At 36.9% G+C, this 17,129-nt stretch overlaps 1 protein-coding gene and 1 pseudogene across 1 annotated transcript; one reads left to right on the top strand and one right to left on the bottom strand.

Moving 5' to 3' along the window:
• The first annotated feature begins 8,992 nt into the window (after positions 1-8,992).
• Positions 8,993-9,913, top strand: LOC112828974 (olfactory receptor 5AL1-like; annotated as a pseudogene).
• A 4,690-nt stretch (positions 9,914-14,603) lies between these two features.
• Positions 14,604-15,557, bottom strand: OR8U3 (olfactory receptor family 8 subfamily U member 3). Its single transcript, XM_025879040.2, has one exon. It carries the CDS (start codon positions 15,555-15,557, stop codon positions 14,604-14,606), a length of 954 nt encoding a protein of 317 aa, XP_025734825.1.
• Between the last annotated feature and the right edge of the window lie 1,572 nt (positions 15,558-17,129).

Below are 17,129 nucleotides of genomic sequence, written 5' to 3'. Positions count from 1 at the left end.
TTGCCTGCTGGTCCACAGGCATGAAGCTGTCACAGATTCCAGTTTGTTAAAACACTAATTGAGACCCTGGTGGAAATATTTGCCTTCTGGAACTCCAAACCTATAACCCAGAATAGCCTAATATTGTAGGAAGAGGAGACACAAATTCAGAAATTGGGTCACAGGATGTAATTATGAGAAGGGCCGATCCTACTACCACTACTTCATTTCTAGACCCATGATTGCATTCTATTGAAGACACTATAACCTATATTGCCATTGGTTTGTAACCTACAGTGTATCATAGGAAGATAGTGCTCTGATGCAACAAGTTCTTTTTCTGGGCTGGTAACTTAGCTGAGCTATCAATATGCCATTCAGATTTCCTTTCAAGCTAGCTGATTGTTGGTGATGAGGTACACATTAAGATCATTCATTATGTGTCATGGTCATGCCAAACTTTCGTTGCTGTAAAATGTACTTCTTCTGAAACAATATGGTATTATTTACTATTCCAGTGAATTAGAAATCCTTTAAACTGTGGGAAGATAGTACTCCTTCCTTCAACCTATTGATTTCAGTATAAACAAATTGCTGTCCCCTTCAATACTGAAGAGGTCTGATATAATTGACTTATCACAGTGTTTCTGACTTGTCTCTCAAAAGAATGGTGGCATATTTAGGACTTAGCATAGGTATCTGCTCCTAACAGAGTGAACACCCAATGTTGATGGTGGTAGAAGACAGCCTGTGTTCCTGGATACATGCATAAGCTTCATTCCTGACACTGTGGCTACTGTGTTTGGTTCGGGGTCATAGCATAAGCCCGGAGACTGCAAGAGAGAAGGAGGTGGCTGCTATCTATATGATAGCTTCTCCAGTCCTTCTCATTGTTGCAAACTTCCTTTACCATAGTTATATTTTAGTAGTTAAGAAATTAAATTGGCATGCTTTGTGCCCACTCCTATAAACTCATTTAAAATCTTCTCCCCAAGAATGCCATGTTTTTGGAGACTTGTTACTCTCAGTTCCTTAGCCAACAGTCCAACACTATTTATCACTGTCTATGAATCAGTGTAGATCCCATTCCTTCAAGCTACATTTTCTCCGTATTAAGTGGAGGGTCAAATGTTCTACCCACTCGGACAATTTGCTCTCACCACCATCCTTCAGGACAACCTTGTAAGTTGGAGCATAATGAGGCACAAGTCCAATGATGATTAATTCCTACATAACGTGGCAGCCCTTCTTTGCACTGGGCCCAAATCTTATTTGGGACTTCTTCAGTGGAACCTCTAATCCATGAAACCACAGCATAGGTTGGCAGGAGTCTGTGCAGCAGAGATAAGTAATATAAAAATCTGGACCACTTGTTCATATAATTTGTTAATGCCATTTCAATCCAATTTAACCAGGTTATAAATAAATTACTTCCATCTACAATGGATTGCTATTGTGCCAGCCCCAAATTATGAGTTGGTGAATCCTATAACACATTATTGGTAGCTGATGCTGAGTTTTCACTTGATGTCTTTTCATCCAGGAGCATTTAGTTTTTACTAGGGTACAGTAGAACATGGAAAGCTGTTTTATTTCTTCATCAGAAGGTCTGGCTTTGCTCCAACGTCTCTGTGGTGATGTGAATTTGAGCTTCCAAAGACTCAAACATCATTCTTTTCCAATACAGATATCTCCAGAATCATTGGATCACTTGCAGAATCTACTCTTTCTCTGGAACTGAATCAAATCAGTAGTCTGCTGAAATACCCAGCAAATGGCTCAGAGCTATAATCTCAAGCATGGTATATGCTGCCTGGTAAGTCCAAAGAGTCCCCAAAAATGCTGTACACATTTCTGAGTTGCTGTCAGTTTGTGGCACACCAATGTGTCCTTTACTTTGGAGGGGATGGAAGTGCAAAGAGTACTACTTGTAATTCAACTTAAAGAAAGTATACTGAAGAAACTACGGTACTCTGAATATTTGTAGGTTTTTTCTCCCAGTTTTAGACTCCTATATGTTACTAAGGCATCAAAGGATCTTGCCACTCACAGTTCACCGGGTATAATCAGCAAGATTCTATCAATATAGTAAACTTACATTATGTTTTGTGAAATATCAAGATAATAAAAGCCCCAGTGGACAATTTTTTTAACTTTATTGGGGTATAATTGACAAGCAAAAATCATATATATTTAAGGAGTATGACTTTTTGTTTTAAACTATATGTATCTATCATGAAATAATTGTACAATTAAACTAATGAATATATCTATCACCTCACATAATTACCCTTCCTTCCTTCCTTCCTTCTTTCCTTTCTGTCATAAGAACACTTAAGATCTACCTTCTTAGCAAATTGCAAGTACCCACTACAGTACTGTTAACTATAGTCACATCACTGTACATTGCATCTCCAGAACATACGCGTCTTGCATAACTAAAACTTCGCATCAACATTTCCCCCATTTCTTCTTCCACCTCCAGCCCCTGCCAACCATTCTACTTTCTGCTGTTAAAAGTTTGGATTTTGGGTTTCACATATAAGTTAGATCATGTAGTATTTGTTTTTCTGTGTCTGACTTATTTCACTTAGCATAACATCTTCCAGGTACATGAACAAACTTTGAAAGTAAAACGTTTACATATCCTTGAAGAAGTCTGCTCTAAAGTAATTTATTATTTTTTTCTTTTTTGGTAGAGAAACTAAGGGTAAACAAATTCTTCATTGATCCATATTAGCAGATGCATTTTCTCAAGTTAAATAATTGTATTAAGCTTGTGTGTGTGCATTATCCCCATTTTATAAATAACTGAATTTTAAAGATAATAAATGACTTGCTCAAGAACACACACCTTGTATGTAGCAAAGTTAGGATTTGGGGCCAAATGCTTCTGAATTCAAAATTCACGGGTTTTAACACTCTCAGACACTGACTGATGATCCAATGTGTCATATTTTTTACATGTTTGTTTTATTTAAGTGCCTTGAGGCAGATTTGGGAAGATCATAATTGTGGTAGATTACTACCAAATACTCCACACAAATCCCTAGGTCTATATTCACACACTTGTATAGTTACCTTTCTTGTGGACTCTGGCCCTGTGACTTGCTTTATAAAATAAAATGCTCAAAAGTGAACAAACTGAGGGTTCTAGAGGGGAGGGGAGTGGGGGGATGGGTTAGCCTGGTGATGGGTACTGAAGAGGACATGTACTGCATGGAGCACTGGGTGTTATATGCAAACAATGAATCATGGAACACTACATCAAAAACTAATGATGTAATGTATGGTGATTAACATAACATAATTAATAAATAAATAAATAAATAAATAAAACCTCATTATTGGGGAAAAAGAAAAAAAAGTGATGTTACACTGTAATTTCTAAGGCTTGATTCTTTTTCTTCATTGGAGTGCTAAACGTTAGAACCCAACCACCATATTTATGGACACCCAAGCCAGATACCTGGAAATGTCACTTGCATAAAAGAAAGTATTCTAGCTGGTAGCCTCACCAAGTGTCAGTTGTGATCAAGATTATCTTGGGCCACACATCAGTCCTACTGTCCAACTTCCACCATATGAAGGATTGTCTAGTTAGCCCACAGAATCATGAGAGATAATAAATCATAGTTACTTTAGGCCACTAGGTTTTGTTTTGTTTTGTTTTAATTATTGCAGTAGATAGTTGAAACAATAGTAATCACAAAAAGAATTGCAATTTTTTTTAATTTTTTAAAGGTTTTCTTTATTTATTCATAAGAGATAGTGAGAGAGAGGGAGGCAGAGGTAGAGGGAGAAGCAGGCACCCCAGGGAGTAGGGAGCCAGACATGGACCCGATCACAGGACCCGATTCCAGGACTCGATCTCAAGACCCTGAGATCACGACCTGAGCCAAAGGCAGACCCTTAACTGACTGAGCCACCCAGGCGCCCAAGAATTGCAATTTTTAAAGATTAAATTAGTTCTGAGTTGCCTGGGTAGCTCATTCAGTTAAGCGTCCAACTCTTGATTTCTGCTCAGGTCATGATCTCAAGGTTGTGAGATGGAGCCCCAAGTCAGACTTCATGTTGGTTGTTCCTCTTGGAGCCTGTTAAGATTCTCTCCCTTCCTCTCCCTCTACCCCTCCCCCACCTCTCCCTCTCAAAAAAAATTAAATTAGTTCTAAGAATAAATCCTAAACATAGATTTTATGATTTTGACAGAAGGAAAAAGTTAAAAATATCTTTTTTTAAATTTATTTTTTTATTAACATATAATGTATTATTTGTTTCAGGGGTACAGGTCTATGATTCATCAGTCTTATGTGATTCACCAGTGCTCATTACAACACATACCTTCCCCAATGTCCATCCCTCACTCTGTCCCCCCATCCCCCTCCCCTCCAGCAACCCTGTTTGTTTCCTAAGATTGAGTCTCTTATGGTTTTTCTCCCTCTCTGGTTTTGTCTTGTTTCATTTTTTCCTCTCTTCCCCTATGATCTAAAACAACTAATAAACATATTCTTAGAGGCCCATAGCTGCATACATGCTAATGGATGTTTTCAAGTCTCTGAGGAAAGCTACACTTAGTATAATCATTACAGATTAGTTTTAAAAAATGCAAAAACATGCAAAATAAAAATAAAATGCAGAAAATTAAAATGCAAAAAATATGGTGGCTTCTGTAGAATTTATGTTTTAAATTTTTTATTGTTTTAATTCTGTTAGGCAGAATGGTGTTATAAAAACTCAGAAAAACAGTGTTCTTAGGATAAAATATCCACATTCAATACGATTTAATTGTTCTTTTTTTCTTTTGTAAAAATAAGCAATGATTTTTCTATCCATGTCTCTCTCTGTGTATCACTCTATACATACATGTGTATGTGGAATGGGGAGGAACAGAGTCTGCTAAAGAGTTTGAAGAGGAGTGTTCATTTCTCTGTGGTTAGCATGCCTTAAATGCTTTCCAAAAGACTTCAGGAAACAAAGTGAAGTTCATTGTAAGTCATGTTCCTCTGACCAGAACTTTCAAACAATTTTTCTGAGATTAAGTTAAATGTACCTGCAGGTAGATAAGAAATTCATGGTTTAATTATTATTTGCCTACAGCTCAACAGATATTGACTTTCAGATGTAAGGTTGGATCTTTGGTGCAATCTTAATCAATACTTGGTAGCCTTGCAAAGTTCAACAGCAAGCCAATGAACTTTTATCAAATGCAAATTGTTACCTCTTACTAAAATTCAAAATTTAATAAATTCCATACTAACAGAAAAAAATTAAATAAAATATAGTTAAATATTTTCCCGTGTGTTAAAATAATCTTTGTATTGTTATTAATTCTTTGTTATACTTGGGCTCAACACAGTAATCTGAAATTTCAAATGATTGTTCCCTGACTGTTAAGCAAATAGGATCCCAAAAGATTAACTATAACGTAATTGCTCATGCTTGTGAAACATCATTACCTATTTTGTTTTGTTTTTCCAGAAATTACTTAAAATGATGTAACACAAAGAAAATATTCTAGAGGGATCAACAAATAGTACAAGATATACTCCCCCATACTTTAGTAACATAAAGTATTCACAGAATTTGCCTCAAGATATGTTGGACTCTCTTTGGTTACTCAACGGCAGCTTGTAGAGGAGGAAGAAATCGAGGTAATTGAGGTAATAAAAAGGGTTTGATGTAACACAAACTTTGTATATATTTTTCCATTATTCTACTATTATTTTAGACCATCTATGAATTGCTGAGTCCTATGAGGTATTGGAGGGAAAAAAGGAAAATATAAAACTATCTTTGTTTGCCAGGAATTTGAAATTTAGAGTTGGGTTACAAACAAATCAATAGGCAAATCAATTATTAGATTAAACACTTGAGAGGTAATGAAACCCATCTAGAAAGAGGCAAAATTTCACCTGAGGTCTGAAGGATAAATAGAAAGATACTAGCTAACTAGAGGAGGGAAGATAAAGGGAGGAATATTCTGGCCCAACTGTGTACAAAATCCATGGTCACATCTGAGAAACGAATAGTTGGCAACATCATTGGAGCATGGAGATTACATGTCAGAAATTATACTCAAGGCACCACTATATGCATAGAAAGAGTGCAAGGCTGGTGGGTAAAATAAATGTTAGAGGTCAATAATCCAGAAAGTTTTGATAGAGTCCTGAACAAATAAAAGAATATAGAAAGTGTTAGAAGTAGAAAGATATTTTTTAAATCAGTTAAATAATTAGTAGTGTTCAATAAGGCATTGTTTATTGGTGGAAGTTAGAGAGACATATGAAAAATGTTTTCTTGGTTTCTTATGTGGATAACTGGTTGATAAACATCACCATTCACTGAGGTATGAGCAGGATAGGGTGGTTCTTGGATTACTGAATTTTCTTTTGAACGTGTTAAATTTAGATGCATTGGGAATACCTAAATGAAGCTGTCTGGGAACAGATTAAATATATGTATATGGAGTTCAGAGGAGAAATCTGGCCTAGAAATTTCAATTTTGCATCACCAGTGATGCATATAAGTGACAATTTCCCTTATAACATTAGATGAGTGCTCCCAAGAGAAATGTGCAAAATTGTCATGAGTTGGCTGAGGGAAGAACCATAAGTAATCGTCTACCTAAAGTGTGAACAAAGGAAGCAGAGTCACTAAGGAATAAAAGTACACAGAAAGATAAGAAAACCCAAAGATTCTAGCAACTTGGAACCAAAACAAAACAAAAACCACTTTTCATGATGAAAGTTGATGTTAATACTGTCTAATGTTACAGAGATGTCATAAAAGAAGTCCTCACTGTCTTTGGGAATAAGGAGAGAATTGGTGAACTTGGAATGAGTAATTGCATTGCAATTATGCTGAGAACACATTTCAGAATACAATAGATTGAGATATATACGTGAAGGATGAAGTAATGACTTTTACAGGATGTTTGGTACTGAAGGGATAAAGAGCAGAGCTTAATGGAGGGTAAAGGAAAAGAAGTCAAAGTCTCTGGTGAGGTTTTTTTGCATATATCCTATTTTTACATTGGTGGGAAAGACTGAATGAATTGGTAGAAGAAAAGAACAGAAGACAAAAAAGTTTGGGAACCAAAATATAAGCTTAGATATTAGAAAAAGAATAACATCCCCACTCCCCAAAAAGTGGAAAGACTAGATGCGGAAGCAGGAAGTTTTGCACAACTGGTGACAGGAAGTTGAGAAACGTTCCATTTTATGGCACTAAGTCTCCCTGTGATGTCGGAATTATTAACAACTACTGAGAGTAACGGGGTGGGACAAGGGTGTGAAAGCATCCAAAGGGTGGGAAATGACTGTATGCAGATTGAGAGATAAACATTGTTTTGCAAAAAAGCAGGTCAAGTAAGTGACTACTTGATCTTAAATGTAATACGTTTGTAATAATTCATTTTTGCCTAGATGGTGTTCTTGGTAGTTCAGGAACAATCACAGACAGGAATATTTCAAAATACCCAAATTTTGGTATATCTGGGAGGAAATAGGACCACAAAATTTGGACACGGGAAAGAGTCATTGTAGTAACTCATCTCAGAGTCTAAGCTCTATAGGGTAAGAGTTGAATAAAGGAGATGCCAATAGATCCAAGATAATGAGTGAAGTTAAAGGAATAGTGACATGCATCCATAAAGGAAAAGTTATAGTGTCATAACTGAGGTGAAAAGAAAGGGTAGGATGCCTGTGATCATAAGATAATGCTTTAATTTTGGATATTTAGCATTTAATCCATTTCCGGATAAATCAATTTTCAAAATGGAACTATGGGAGTGGGAAGCTCAAGGCACATGGTGGTGGGGGAAGTCATATTATTAAATATGTGGGGTGTATGGGCACAAACGACAACAGTGTGGGAGAGGAACAGAGTGATTTTAGTACCAGAGTCTTCAGAGAAGTGACCTGGAAAGAAGTAGATTTTCAAGGGGGACCCAAATTTCGGTTTAAGGAAAGGAAAATAAAATGATTGAAGATGTTGGAGAGTTTTGTAATAGATTAAGAGCTACACAGGCTCCAGTACATCAGAGAATTAACAGTACTAGAAAGAATAAGAGCCAGGAGAAGCAAATATTTGAGATCCCTGCTTGTGAGGTGATGGAAGAACACTTCAAAGTACCGTCAAAAGAATAACCAGCTGGGTGGCTCAGTCAGTTAAATGGCTCCCTTCAGCTCGGGTCACGATCTTGGGGTCCTGGGATCAAGCCCTGCATGGGGCACCCTGCTCAGCAGGAAGCCTGCTTCTCCCTTTTCCTCTGCCTGCCACTCCCCCTGCTTGTGTGTGTTCTCTCTCTGTCAAATAAATAAAATATTTTAAAAAATTATACAATATTATGAATGTTTGATATAGACATCATTGGCATTCAAAATTTTGTTTATGACTTTTCATATTACCTTTTTTGGCACTGACTTTTTTGTTTTTGTTTTTTGTTTTTCTTTTAAAGATTTTATTTATTTATTCATGAGAGACAGAGAGAGAGAGGCAGAGGCAGAGGGAGAAGCAGACTCCCCGCTGAGCAGGGAGCCTGATGCAGGACTCAATCCCAGGACCCTGGGATCGTGACCTGAGCGGAAGGCAGACACTTAACTGACTGAGTCACCCAGGCGCCCAGGCACTGATTTTTTTGAATTTTTGTTTCCTGTTAACTAAAAATTTCAAAGGAATTAGTATAATTTTGTTTAAAATATTTCAACAATTTTAAAAGTATTTTATTTGTGTTCACATGATACTCAACCTTTATTTTCTTTTATTAAAAATAGTTATGACATAGATTATTCAGTTATGTAAAAATTTAAATAAAATACCATCCTTCTATGTTTACAAATCCCCACAGAGTTTCATCTTTTGGAATTGCTCTTAGAACAAATCACTTCATTCTGAAGTCAGACCTAAGAACCAGCTCCTATTATCTGCTTGATTATTGCCAAAGGTGACAAGAATATTCAGAACATATGCTCTGGAGGGTTTTAAAATATAAAAAATCTTTGAAGTCTATTCCATGGCCAGAGGCAATCATTCACTAGTATCTGAGTTTATCCTCTTGGGACTCACAGATAATCCAGAGCTTCAAGCCATTCTCTTTGGCATGTTCCTAGTCATCTACTTAGCTAGTGTCATGGGTAATCTTGGTATGATTGTGCTCATCCAAGTCAGCCCTCAGCTTCACACACCCATGTATTTTTTTCTCAGCCCTCTGGCTTTTGTTGATTTTTCTTTTACTTCATCTGTCACCCCAAACACCTTGGTGAATTTCCTGTGTGACATTTTATGCATGCGCCATTCAGGTATGCTGCTTCATCACATTTGTAGTTTGTGAACTGTATTTGCTCGAAGTCATGGCCTACGATCAGTAGGTGGCCATCTGCAATCCTCTACTCTATGTCATTCTCATGCCTAGAAGGCTCTGTAATGGAATGATTCCTAGCACTTATGGATTCACAGTGGGTCTCGTACAGACAGTAGCAACCTTCCACTTGTCTTTTTGTGGCTCCAACATGGTCAACCACTTTTACTGTGATGATGTTCCCTTGGTTGCTCTGGCCTGCTCTGACACTCACATCAAAGAGCTGATGTTGTTCATCATTGATGGGTTCAATACCCTCTGTCCTCTACTGCTTGTAATAATTTCTTATATACTCATCTTCTTTGCCATCCTAAGGATCCATTCTACTGAAGGAAGACAGAAAGCCTTTTTGATGTTTGCTTCCCACCTCACCTCCATCACAATATTTTATGGGACAATCATTTTTAAGTACCACTGCCCAAGTCGAGCCATTCTCTGAACACAGATAAATTTGCTTCGGTGTTTTATATGGTAATGATCCCCGTGTTAAACCCACTGATCTACAGCTTGAGGAATCAGGAGGTAAAAAATGCACTGAAAAGAATTATAGGAAAGTTGTGTTTGGCTGTCAGATAACTGAAAAATCACCGGACAGGAATCAGAGGACTTTGAGCTGTTGTCTTACATAGAGTTACAATGCTGACAAATGGTAGATTTGAATTCCTCACTTCCAGGGCTCAAATTCAATCAGGAGATGTCTTACCCACTGTTCCATTCTGTGATTTCCACATGAAAGGCATTCTGTAAATTTTAAGTTATTGAATTGTAAAAGGAGAGAGAAAAATAGAGAAAGCAAGAGAGTGAGAGCCAGAGAGAGTCAGGGGTGGGGGGGTAGAGAGAAAGAGAAAGAGATTCTTAACCTGTTTGACCATGACATCTTCTCCAAAATCAAAGGAACAGAGTATGGGGGAATAGTGGCTTTATCTGAATTCTGTGTCGTATTGAAAAATCTGGGTTGTACTGAAATAGATCAACATCTGGTATCTTGTATTTCAAGTTGCTGCATAGATAATCTGGAAAACATGTCAAAATTGAATAGCAAGGATTTTTGGCTTTAACACTATGGATAATTTCCCTGATACTCCACTTTCTGCATTCAGCTAAAAGCACCCACCAGGCTCCCTTAACATTGAGTATTTAGTGACACTGATTCTGTATCAGTTTAGTTCAGTGGAGTCACTTTACCTGATTATAATTCACTGCCTATGTTATATATATATATATATATATATAAGATTTTATTTATTTGACAGAGAGAGATGCGATGAGAGAAGGAATACAAGCAGGGGGAGTGGGAGAGGGAGAAGCAGGCTTCCCACAGAGCAGGGAGCCCCATGTGGGACTCGATCCCAAGACCCTGAGACCATGACCTGAGCCTGACAACTGAGCCACCCAGGTGCCCCAACTGCCTATGTTATATTAAGTGTGTAGTTAGGAATGTGGACTCTTCATTCCCACAGTTTGGCAACAATCTTAGCTTTTCCAAGAGCTGTTGCCATTGGTAAATTATTTTACACTTCTGTATCTTGGTTTCCCCACTGCAAAAGGTAGTAATGGTTCCTTTCTTTAGGACTGCTTATGAGGATTAAATAAGATTTGAATACAAAAGGTGTCGCATGGGGCCACCTGGGTGGCTCAGTCGATTAAGCCTCTGACTTTGGCTCAGGTCATGATCTTGGGGTCCTGGGATCCAGTCCCTTGTCAGGCTCCCCTCAGCAGGGGGTCTGCTTCTCCCTTTCCCTTTGCCCCTCCCCCTGCTCCTGGTCTCTTTCTCAAATCCAACACACAGCAAGCATTTCATAAGTGTTGACTATTATACTTAATTATTAACATTGTTATTGTATCAGTGATTCCTTTTATTAGGTTTTAGGTTTTAGGAAATAGTTGGCAACATGACATGCTTCATTTCAAAATCAACAAAATGAAAATGTAAAAGCTAAGAAATTATTTTATTGTGATCCTCAAAACAATTCAGTTCTTTTAAATTTCCTTTTCCGTCATATGTTTATGAACATATTTTAAACTGAATTTTTTTAGGTTCCTCCACTCCTGCTATTAAAATAAGCATCTTTTTTCTTGAAGAAAGAATTAAGCTGCTTTTGTTACATTTAGCAATGACTAGACAAATAAATAATGAATTTAACTAGTTTGAAACTTTTCAAAGTAAAAACAGAGCTAACATTGATTTTTTTTTTTTAAATCCCCACCACCTATTTCACCATCCTTCCACCCACATCACCTCTGCTAACCATCAGTTTGTGCTCTAGAGTTAAAGGGTTTGCTTTTTGGTTTGTCTCCTTTTTCCTTTGTTTTCTTTCTTAAATTCCACATATGAGTGAAATGATATGCTATTGTCTTTCTATTGAATGTTTTTCCAGAAGTGCTTTAAATTAGTTACTTTAATCAATTACATGGTTAATCTTCCTGACACCCTGCTTGAGACAGGTATCTAAAACCCAAAAAATTCTAAACAGTTTATATAATTCATTAACACAACACGTATCTAATAATTGGGGGTGGCAAGATTTGAATTCAATTTTGTCCAACTATAAAGCTTCCTTTTTAAATGGCTATCTTATATTTCCAGTTACAGTTATACAACCTTGGGATTTTTAAAACACTGAATGTTGATTCACAAAAAATTCACCTAAAAACTAGATTTCAGTTAAATTTTTCACAAGTCAAAGAAATAATTAGAAAGATATGTGAGCCTTAGTCTGGCACAGAAAATGTATCTCCCCTGTTGCTCATACACTCTGGAAAAGAGAGTAAAGAGAAAGGTCACCACATATGAAGCTGAGTACCTTCTGCCTTTCTCATCCCTTTGCCTACCAGTGATGTTAGCTTCAAATATTTCTGAGCATCTCCCATCTCCCTGGAAAGTCAGATTCTCAAGGGTTTCCATAAAGCCTAACCATATTTCACTTCAATACTTTGATGTGACTGGGTCCCATTTGCTATCACAAAACTGCCCTGGTTTACAACCCAAGGAAAGGACCTAGCGACTGGAGACATAATTTTCTCATTGAAAAATTGAGACTTTTAAGACGTTCCTGGGTGGCTCAGTGGATTAAACATCTGCCTTTAGCTCAGGTCATGATCCCAGGGTCCTGGGATTGGGATCCCTGCTCAGTGGGGAGTCTGCTTCTCCCTCTCCCTCTGCCCCTCCCTCCACTCCCCATATATTCTCTCTTTCTCTTTCAAAGAAATAAATAAAATCTTTAAAAAAATAAAAAAAATGAGACTTTTAAAGATTTATTTATTTATTTATTTGACAGAGAGAGAGAGAGAGAGAGAGAGAGAGCACAAGTAGGCAGAGGGAGAGGGAGAAGCAGGTTCCCTGCTGAGTGGAGAGCTGGATGTGGGGCTGGATCCCAGACCCTGGGATCATGACCTGAGCCAAAGGCAGATGCTTAACCCACTTGAGACACCCAGGTGCCCCTAAATTGAGACTTTTAAGAAAAGTTATCTCTAATGGTCTTCAATTTGTGTGATTGCTTACATAATAAAATGCCACACCGTATGCTTAGTTTAGTTGTTTAACGACCAAATTAAGTGCCTAAAAGAAGCCCTGAGGGGGAAAAGAGTCTATAAATATATAATTACTAGTTGTTCTTTATAGATTACATTCTAATATTACTTTGGTGAAGTCAAAAAATGTAGAAAAAATGGGTTCCTCTGAACTAATACATAAATAAATATAATTGAGAGAATATGAGGGACTTACAAGTGAGTATTACAATAAAGTACGCATTGAATTTATCAGAACACTTACATTCTAGATAGAGTCCTGAAAATCCTGTGCCTCCAAAATAATTGAATTATTTTAATTAAAGCATATTTTTAAGGAATTTTCACTTTGTACAGGTTTAAATTATCCTGTTGGAAGGTAAAATAGGTTAAAGATCACTTAATTTCTCTACTTTGTAAATTCTGATTTTCATACATTAAACTTCAATGTGTGTGACTTATATCTTAGTATTGATAAGAATATTAAATGAGTTGATAAATGCTAACCACGTAGAATTAGGCCAAACAGTGGTGAACACTTAATAAAAGTCAGCTATTTTTATTTGTATTATTGTGAGTGTTAGGGCAAAAATTTTAGAACTGAGTGATGGCCTTTTATTCAAATAAAACGTTTAAAAACAAGTTATACAGAAAGGGCACAGTTCTTTTTAGAACAATTCAGTCTTCATTCAACAAACTGAAGAAAAGTGAAGAGTAACCAAATTAAAGAAAATCTAATAGAAAGTCTAAAGCTTTTAATATAAATATGAGAAGACAATTGCTTGGATTTTTATTCAAAGTAAACCACTAATCAGTTGTAGTTACCAAAAAAAAATCCTTGATCTATACGAATATGTCTTCAGGATGGTCCATGTCACTGATAATGATAATAAAGCTATCTTTTTTTACCAACCCCATATTAGGTGTCAATGATTATGCCATGGTCCTCATATATACTTCTAAATTACAGACTTAAATTTGCATTTAGAATTATCATGTTACTAGCTATGTGAACTTAGGCACTTTATACATAATTGAGGAGCAGAGGTAAAGTCTCAGACATTTCCTAGGTTTATTTGATTGTATTAAGTAGGACTACTTGATACTACTTGATTGCCTGGAAGGTAGTAGAAACCTAACCAGGCTTTGTTCCTCTTCCTTCAAGACTGATTAGGCTTTGAGAACTCAATGAATTAACCTTTTTTAAAATCTTATTTTATTTAAATTCAATTAGTTAACAAACATTTATATAAAAAATACATTCATAGCACTTATTATCACAGGATATTGTTGTAAGCATTTCATAAATATTAACTTGTTTCATCTTTAAAACAAACCAATGAGTTGGGACCTCTTACTTTCCAGAATGAGAAACAGTCACACAGTTTAAGTCAATTGTCCATGGGGGCATGGCTAATAGAGGAAGAGAATAACATTCAAACTCAGGCAGCCCTAGCTCCAGAGTAGTAAGTTCTAACAAAAACACGCTGCTGCCTTCGCTTGAGATACACAGGTGTGCGTTTGAGGGTGTATTTGACCATAATTTCAGTCATCTGTAAAGGCTGCAGTGGCCTGAATGGGATTCTCTGAATCACACACTGACTCTCCAGACTCCATCTGGGTTCTTATAGAAAAGGTCAATGTCTGCTGAAGTACAGTCACATTTTCAATCGATTAGGAAAGAATGACAAGAAATGTCAGCAGGAGAAAGTTTGATTTATTTACCTTCTTGCATTTAATAAAGCACTTATTATTGTTATTTTCTTAATTTTAATAGCTTTAAGGTCTCACAACCTTTATCCAAGGCTTTCTTTGAAGCATCTTTCACCTCTTTGTTCCTTAGACTATAGATCAGGGGGTTCAACATCGGGATCACCACTGTGTAAAATACAGATGCCATTTTGTCTGTGTCCAGGGAGTGATTTGATTTAGGCTGCAGGTACATAAAGATCAAGGTGCCATAGAAAATAGTGACAGCCACCATATGGGAGCCACAGGTGGAAATGGCCTTGCGTCGCCCCTGTGTAGAGCGGATCCTTAGGATGGCAGCAATGATAAAGATGTAGGAGGTGAGGATGATAGAAGAGGAACAGATCATATTAAAACCAGCAAAGGCAAAGATCAGAATTTCCTTCACGTGTGTGTCTGAGCAGGACAGAGCCAAGAGAGGGAAGTCATCACAGTAGAAATGGTTAATTACGTTAGGGCCACAGTAAGTTAGACGGAAGGTGATAATGGTATGGAACAGGGCAACCAAAAAACTGTATATATATGGAACTGCCACTAATTGAATGCAGAGTCTTCTTGACATCAGGATTGAATAGTGCAGGGGACTACAGATGGCCACATAGCGATCATAGGCCATGGAAGCCAAAAGGAAACACTCGGTGATCACGAAGGCGAGAAAACAACCCAGTTGTGTTGCACAAGCATGGAAAGGAATAGTATTGAGTTCCACAACAACCATCATCTTTGGTGTGATAGCAGAGGAGTAGCAAAGGTCAACAAAGGCCAAGTGACTGAGGAAATAGTACATAGGTGTGTGGAGTTGAGTGTCAATCCTGATTAAGGTTATCAACCCCAGGTTGCCCAGCACTGTGACCAGATAGATGACGAAAAACACCACAAAGCATGGGGCCTGAAGCTCTGGCCGGTCTGTAATTCCCTTTAGAATGAACTCAGTGACATAGGTGATATTGACATTGGCCATTTATCCTGGTAAATTTTGTTGATTTTGCTGCAAGTTGAAGAATACAAATGACATTTCTCATGACCCCTGCCTGTGCTGGCAAAAGATGATCACTGTTGTCTTCTTGCCTTGAATCATGGTGTCTTGTGGGCAAAAAGTACACCTTAGCTCTCTGATGACATGCATTCTTGCCTCAGGAAGAGGATTACCATACTCTCAGAATAGCTTTCTTGAACGTTGTTTTGCTTTGTAATTTTAGAGAATATAGAAGTGTGCTGGTTAAAATTGCAATACCACCTGATAGAAAACACTGGAGACAACTAACACTAAGATTTCAGTGTTTTTGCTGCCACTATCTTTTTGTATGTATATAAATATGGCAGCACAAAAATAGGTAACTCATAAATGAACCTATATTAATATTAATATGAAGGTGGAGGTTGGATTCCAAACTGAAGAAACTTTTAAATCACCTAGAAACAAGATTACCTGCAAACATTTGTTAAAGTGCTCATAAAATATAGCATTTATTATTTTGTATCTACCTTACAACTCTCTGGATTATTTTATCAATTCCTCTAATTTTTTTAAAAGTAATTTTTTCTCGTACCCTCCAATTAGTTTCTATAGGTTGTTCTAAAGCAAACACTGTCTCAAAGTCTTACTAATTATTCCGTCGTTTCCACATCTCTGTCAATTTTGAGGTGAAGTCCTCAAAATCATTGACATAGTCACCTAAAGATTTACTTAATAAACACCGTTGTTTCTTGCTTTATTGTATCCTTCCTAAAGTGAGTTTTGCCTCAAATTTGACTGCACATTGGAATTACCTATGGAGTTTTTAACATTTCAATGCCCAGGCACCCCCTACCAATTTAATCAGAATGTCTGATCAGCCCCCAGGCATCAGTATTTGTAAAGCCCCCTTGGTGGTTCCAATATACAGAGGTGTTTGGGAATAAGTAGCCTAAAGAACAAATTCATGAGCATGGCAAGCAGAGATCAGTTCTACTTTCAAACTTACTTTTATTTCTCTTTTGGTTTTGTTTGCCTGACCTATGGCTGAATTTGTTTGAGTATCAGTGACTCCACCATGCCAGTGGAATTCAAGGTGGAGTAAGGCTATTTCTACTCACATGAAAAGACTCACCAAAAGTTACGAGGACAAGAATATTTTGAAGAAAATTAATTTTCAATCCCTCCATTTTTTTTATCTGTTTCTTTCTGAAACTCAGTTGTCTGAGAAGGCACCTGTGATCTTGTTTTTTTGTTTGTATTTGTTTTTGTCTTCCCTTTTCCAAACTCGAGAAGGCACCTGTGATCTTGTTTTTTTGTTTGTATTTGTTTTTGTCTTCCCTTTTCCAAACTCAACACTTTTCACAGTTTACAAATGCAAGGCATATCTCTCCCTGATCTGGAATCATGTTATGATCGCTTGCTCCAACATTTGGTCATTTAGATAATTCTTTTCATATGATACATAAATATACCCCCATCTCATTGATAAGATAAATTTCAAATGAAAGTTAAATCTATACTAAATAATTATTCATCAACATTGGAAGTATATAGGCTTTTTTATTTAATTGTAAT

The sequence above is a fragment of the Callorhinus ursinus genome, unplaced genomic scaffold (assembly GCF_003265705.2).
Source record: "Callorhinus ursinus isolate GAN/ISIS: 27379988/994484 unplaced genomic scaffold, GSC_fseal_2.0 scaffold21, whole genome shotgun sequence".
NCBI classification, from domain to species: domain Eukaryota; kingdom Metazoa; phylum Chordata; class Mammalia; order Carnivora; family Otariidae; genus Callorhinus; species Callorhinus ursinus.
The sequence above is the reverse complement of the archived record's forward strand: the minus strand, read 5'-3'. Positions and strand labels throughout refer to the sequence as shown.

Excerpts from the sequence above, each read along its gene's own strand:
- OR8U3 (XM_025879040.2), bottom strand. The coding sequence starts at position 15,557 with ATGGCCAATGTCAATATCACCTATGTCACTGAGTTCATTCTAAAGGGA.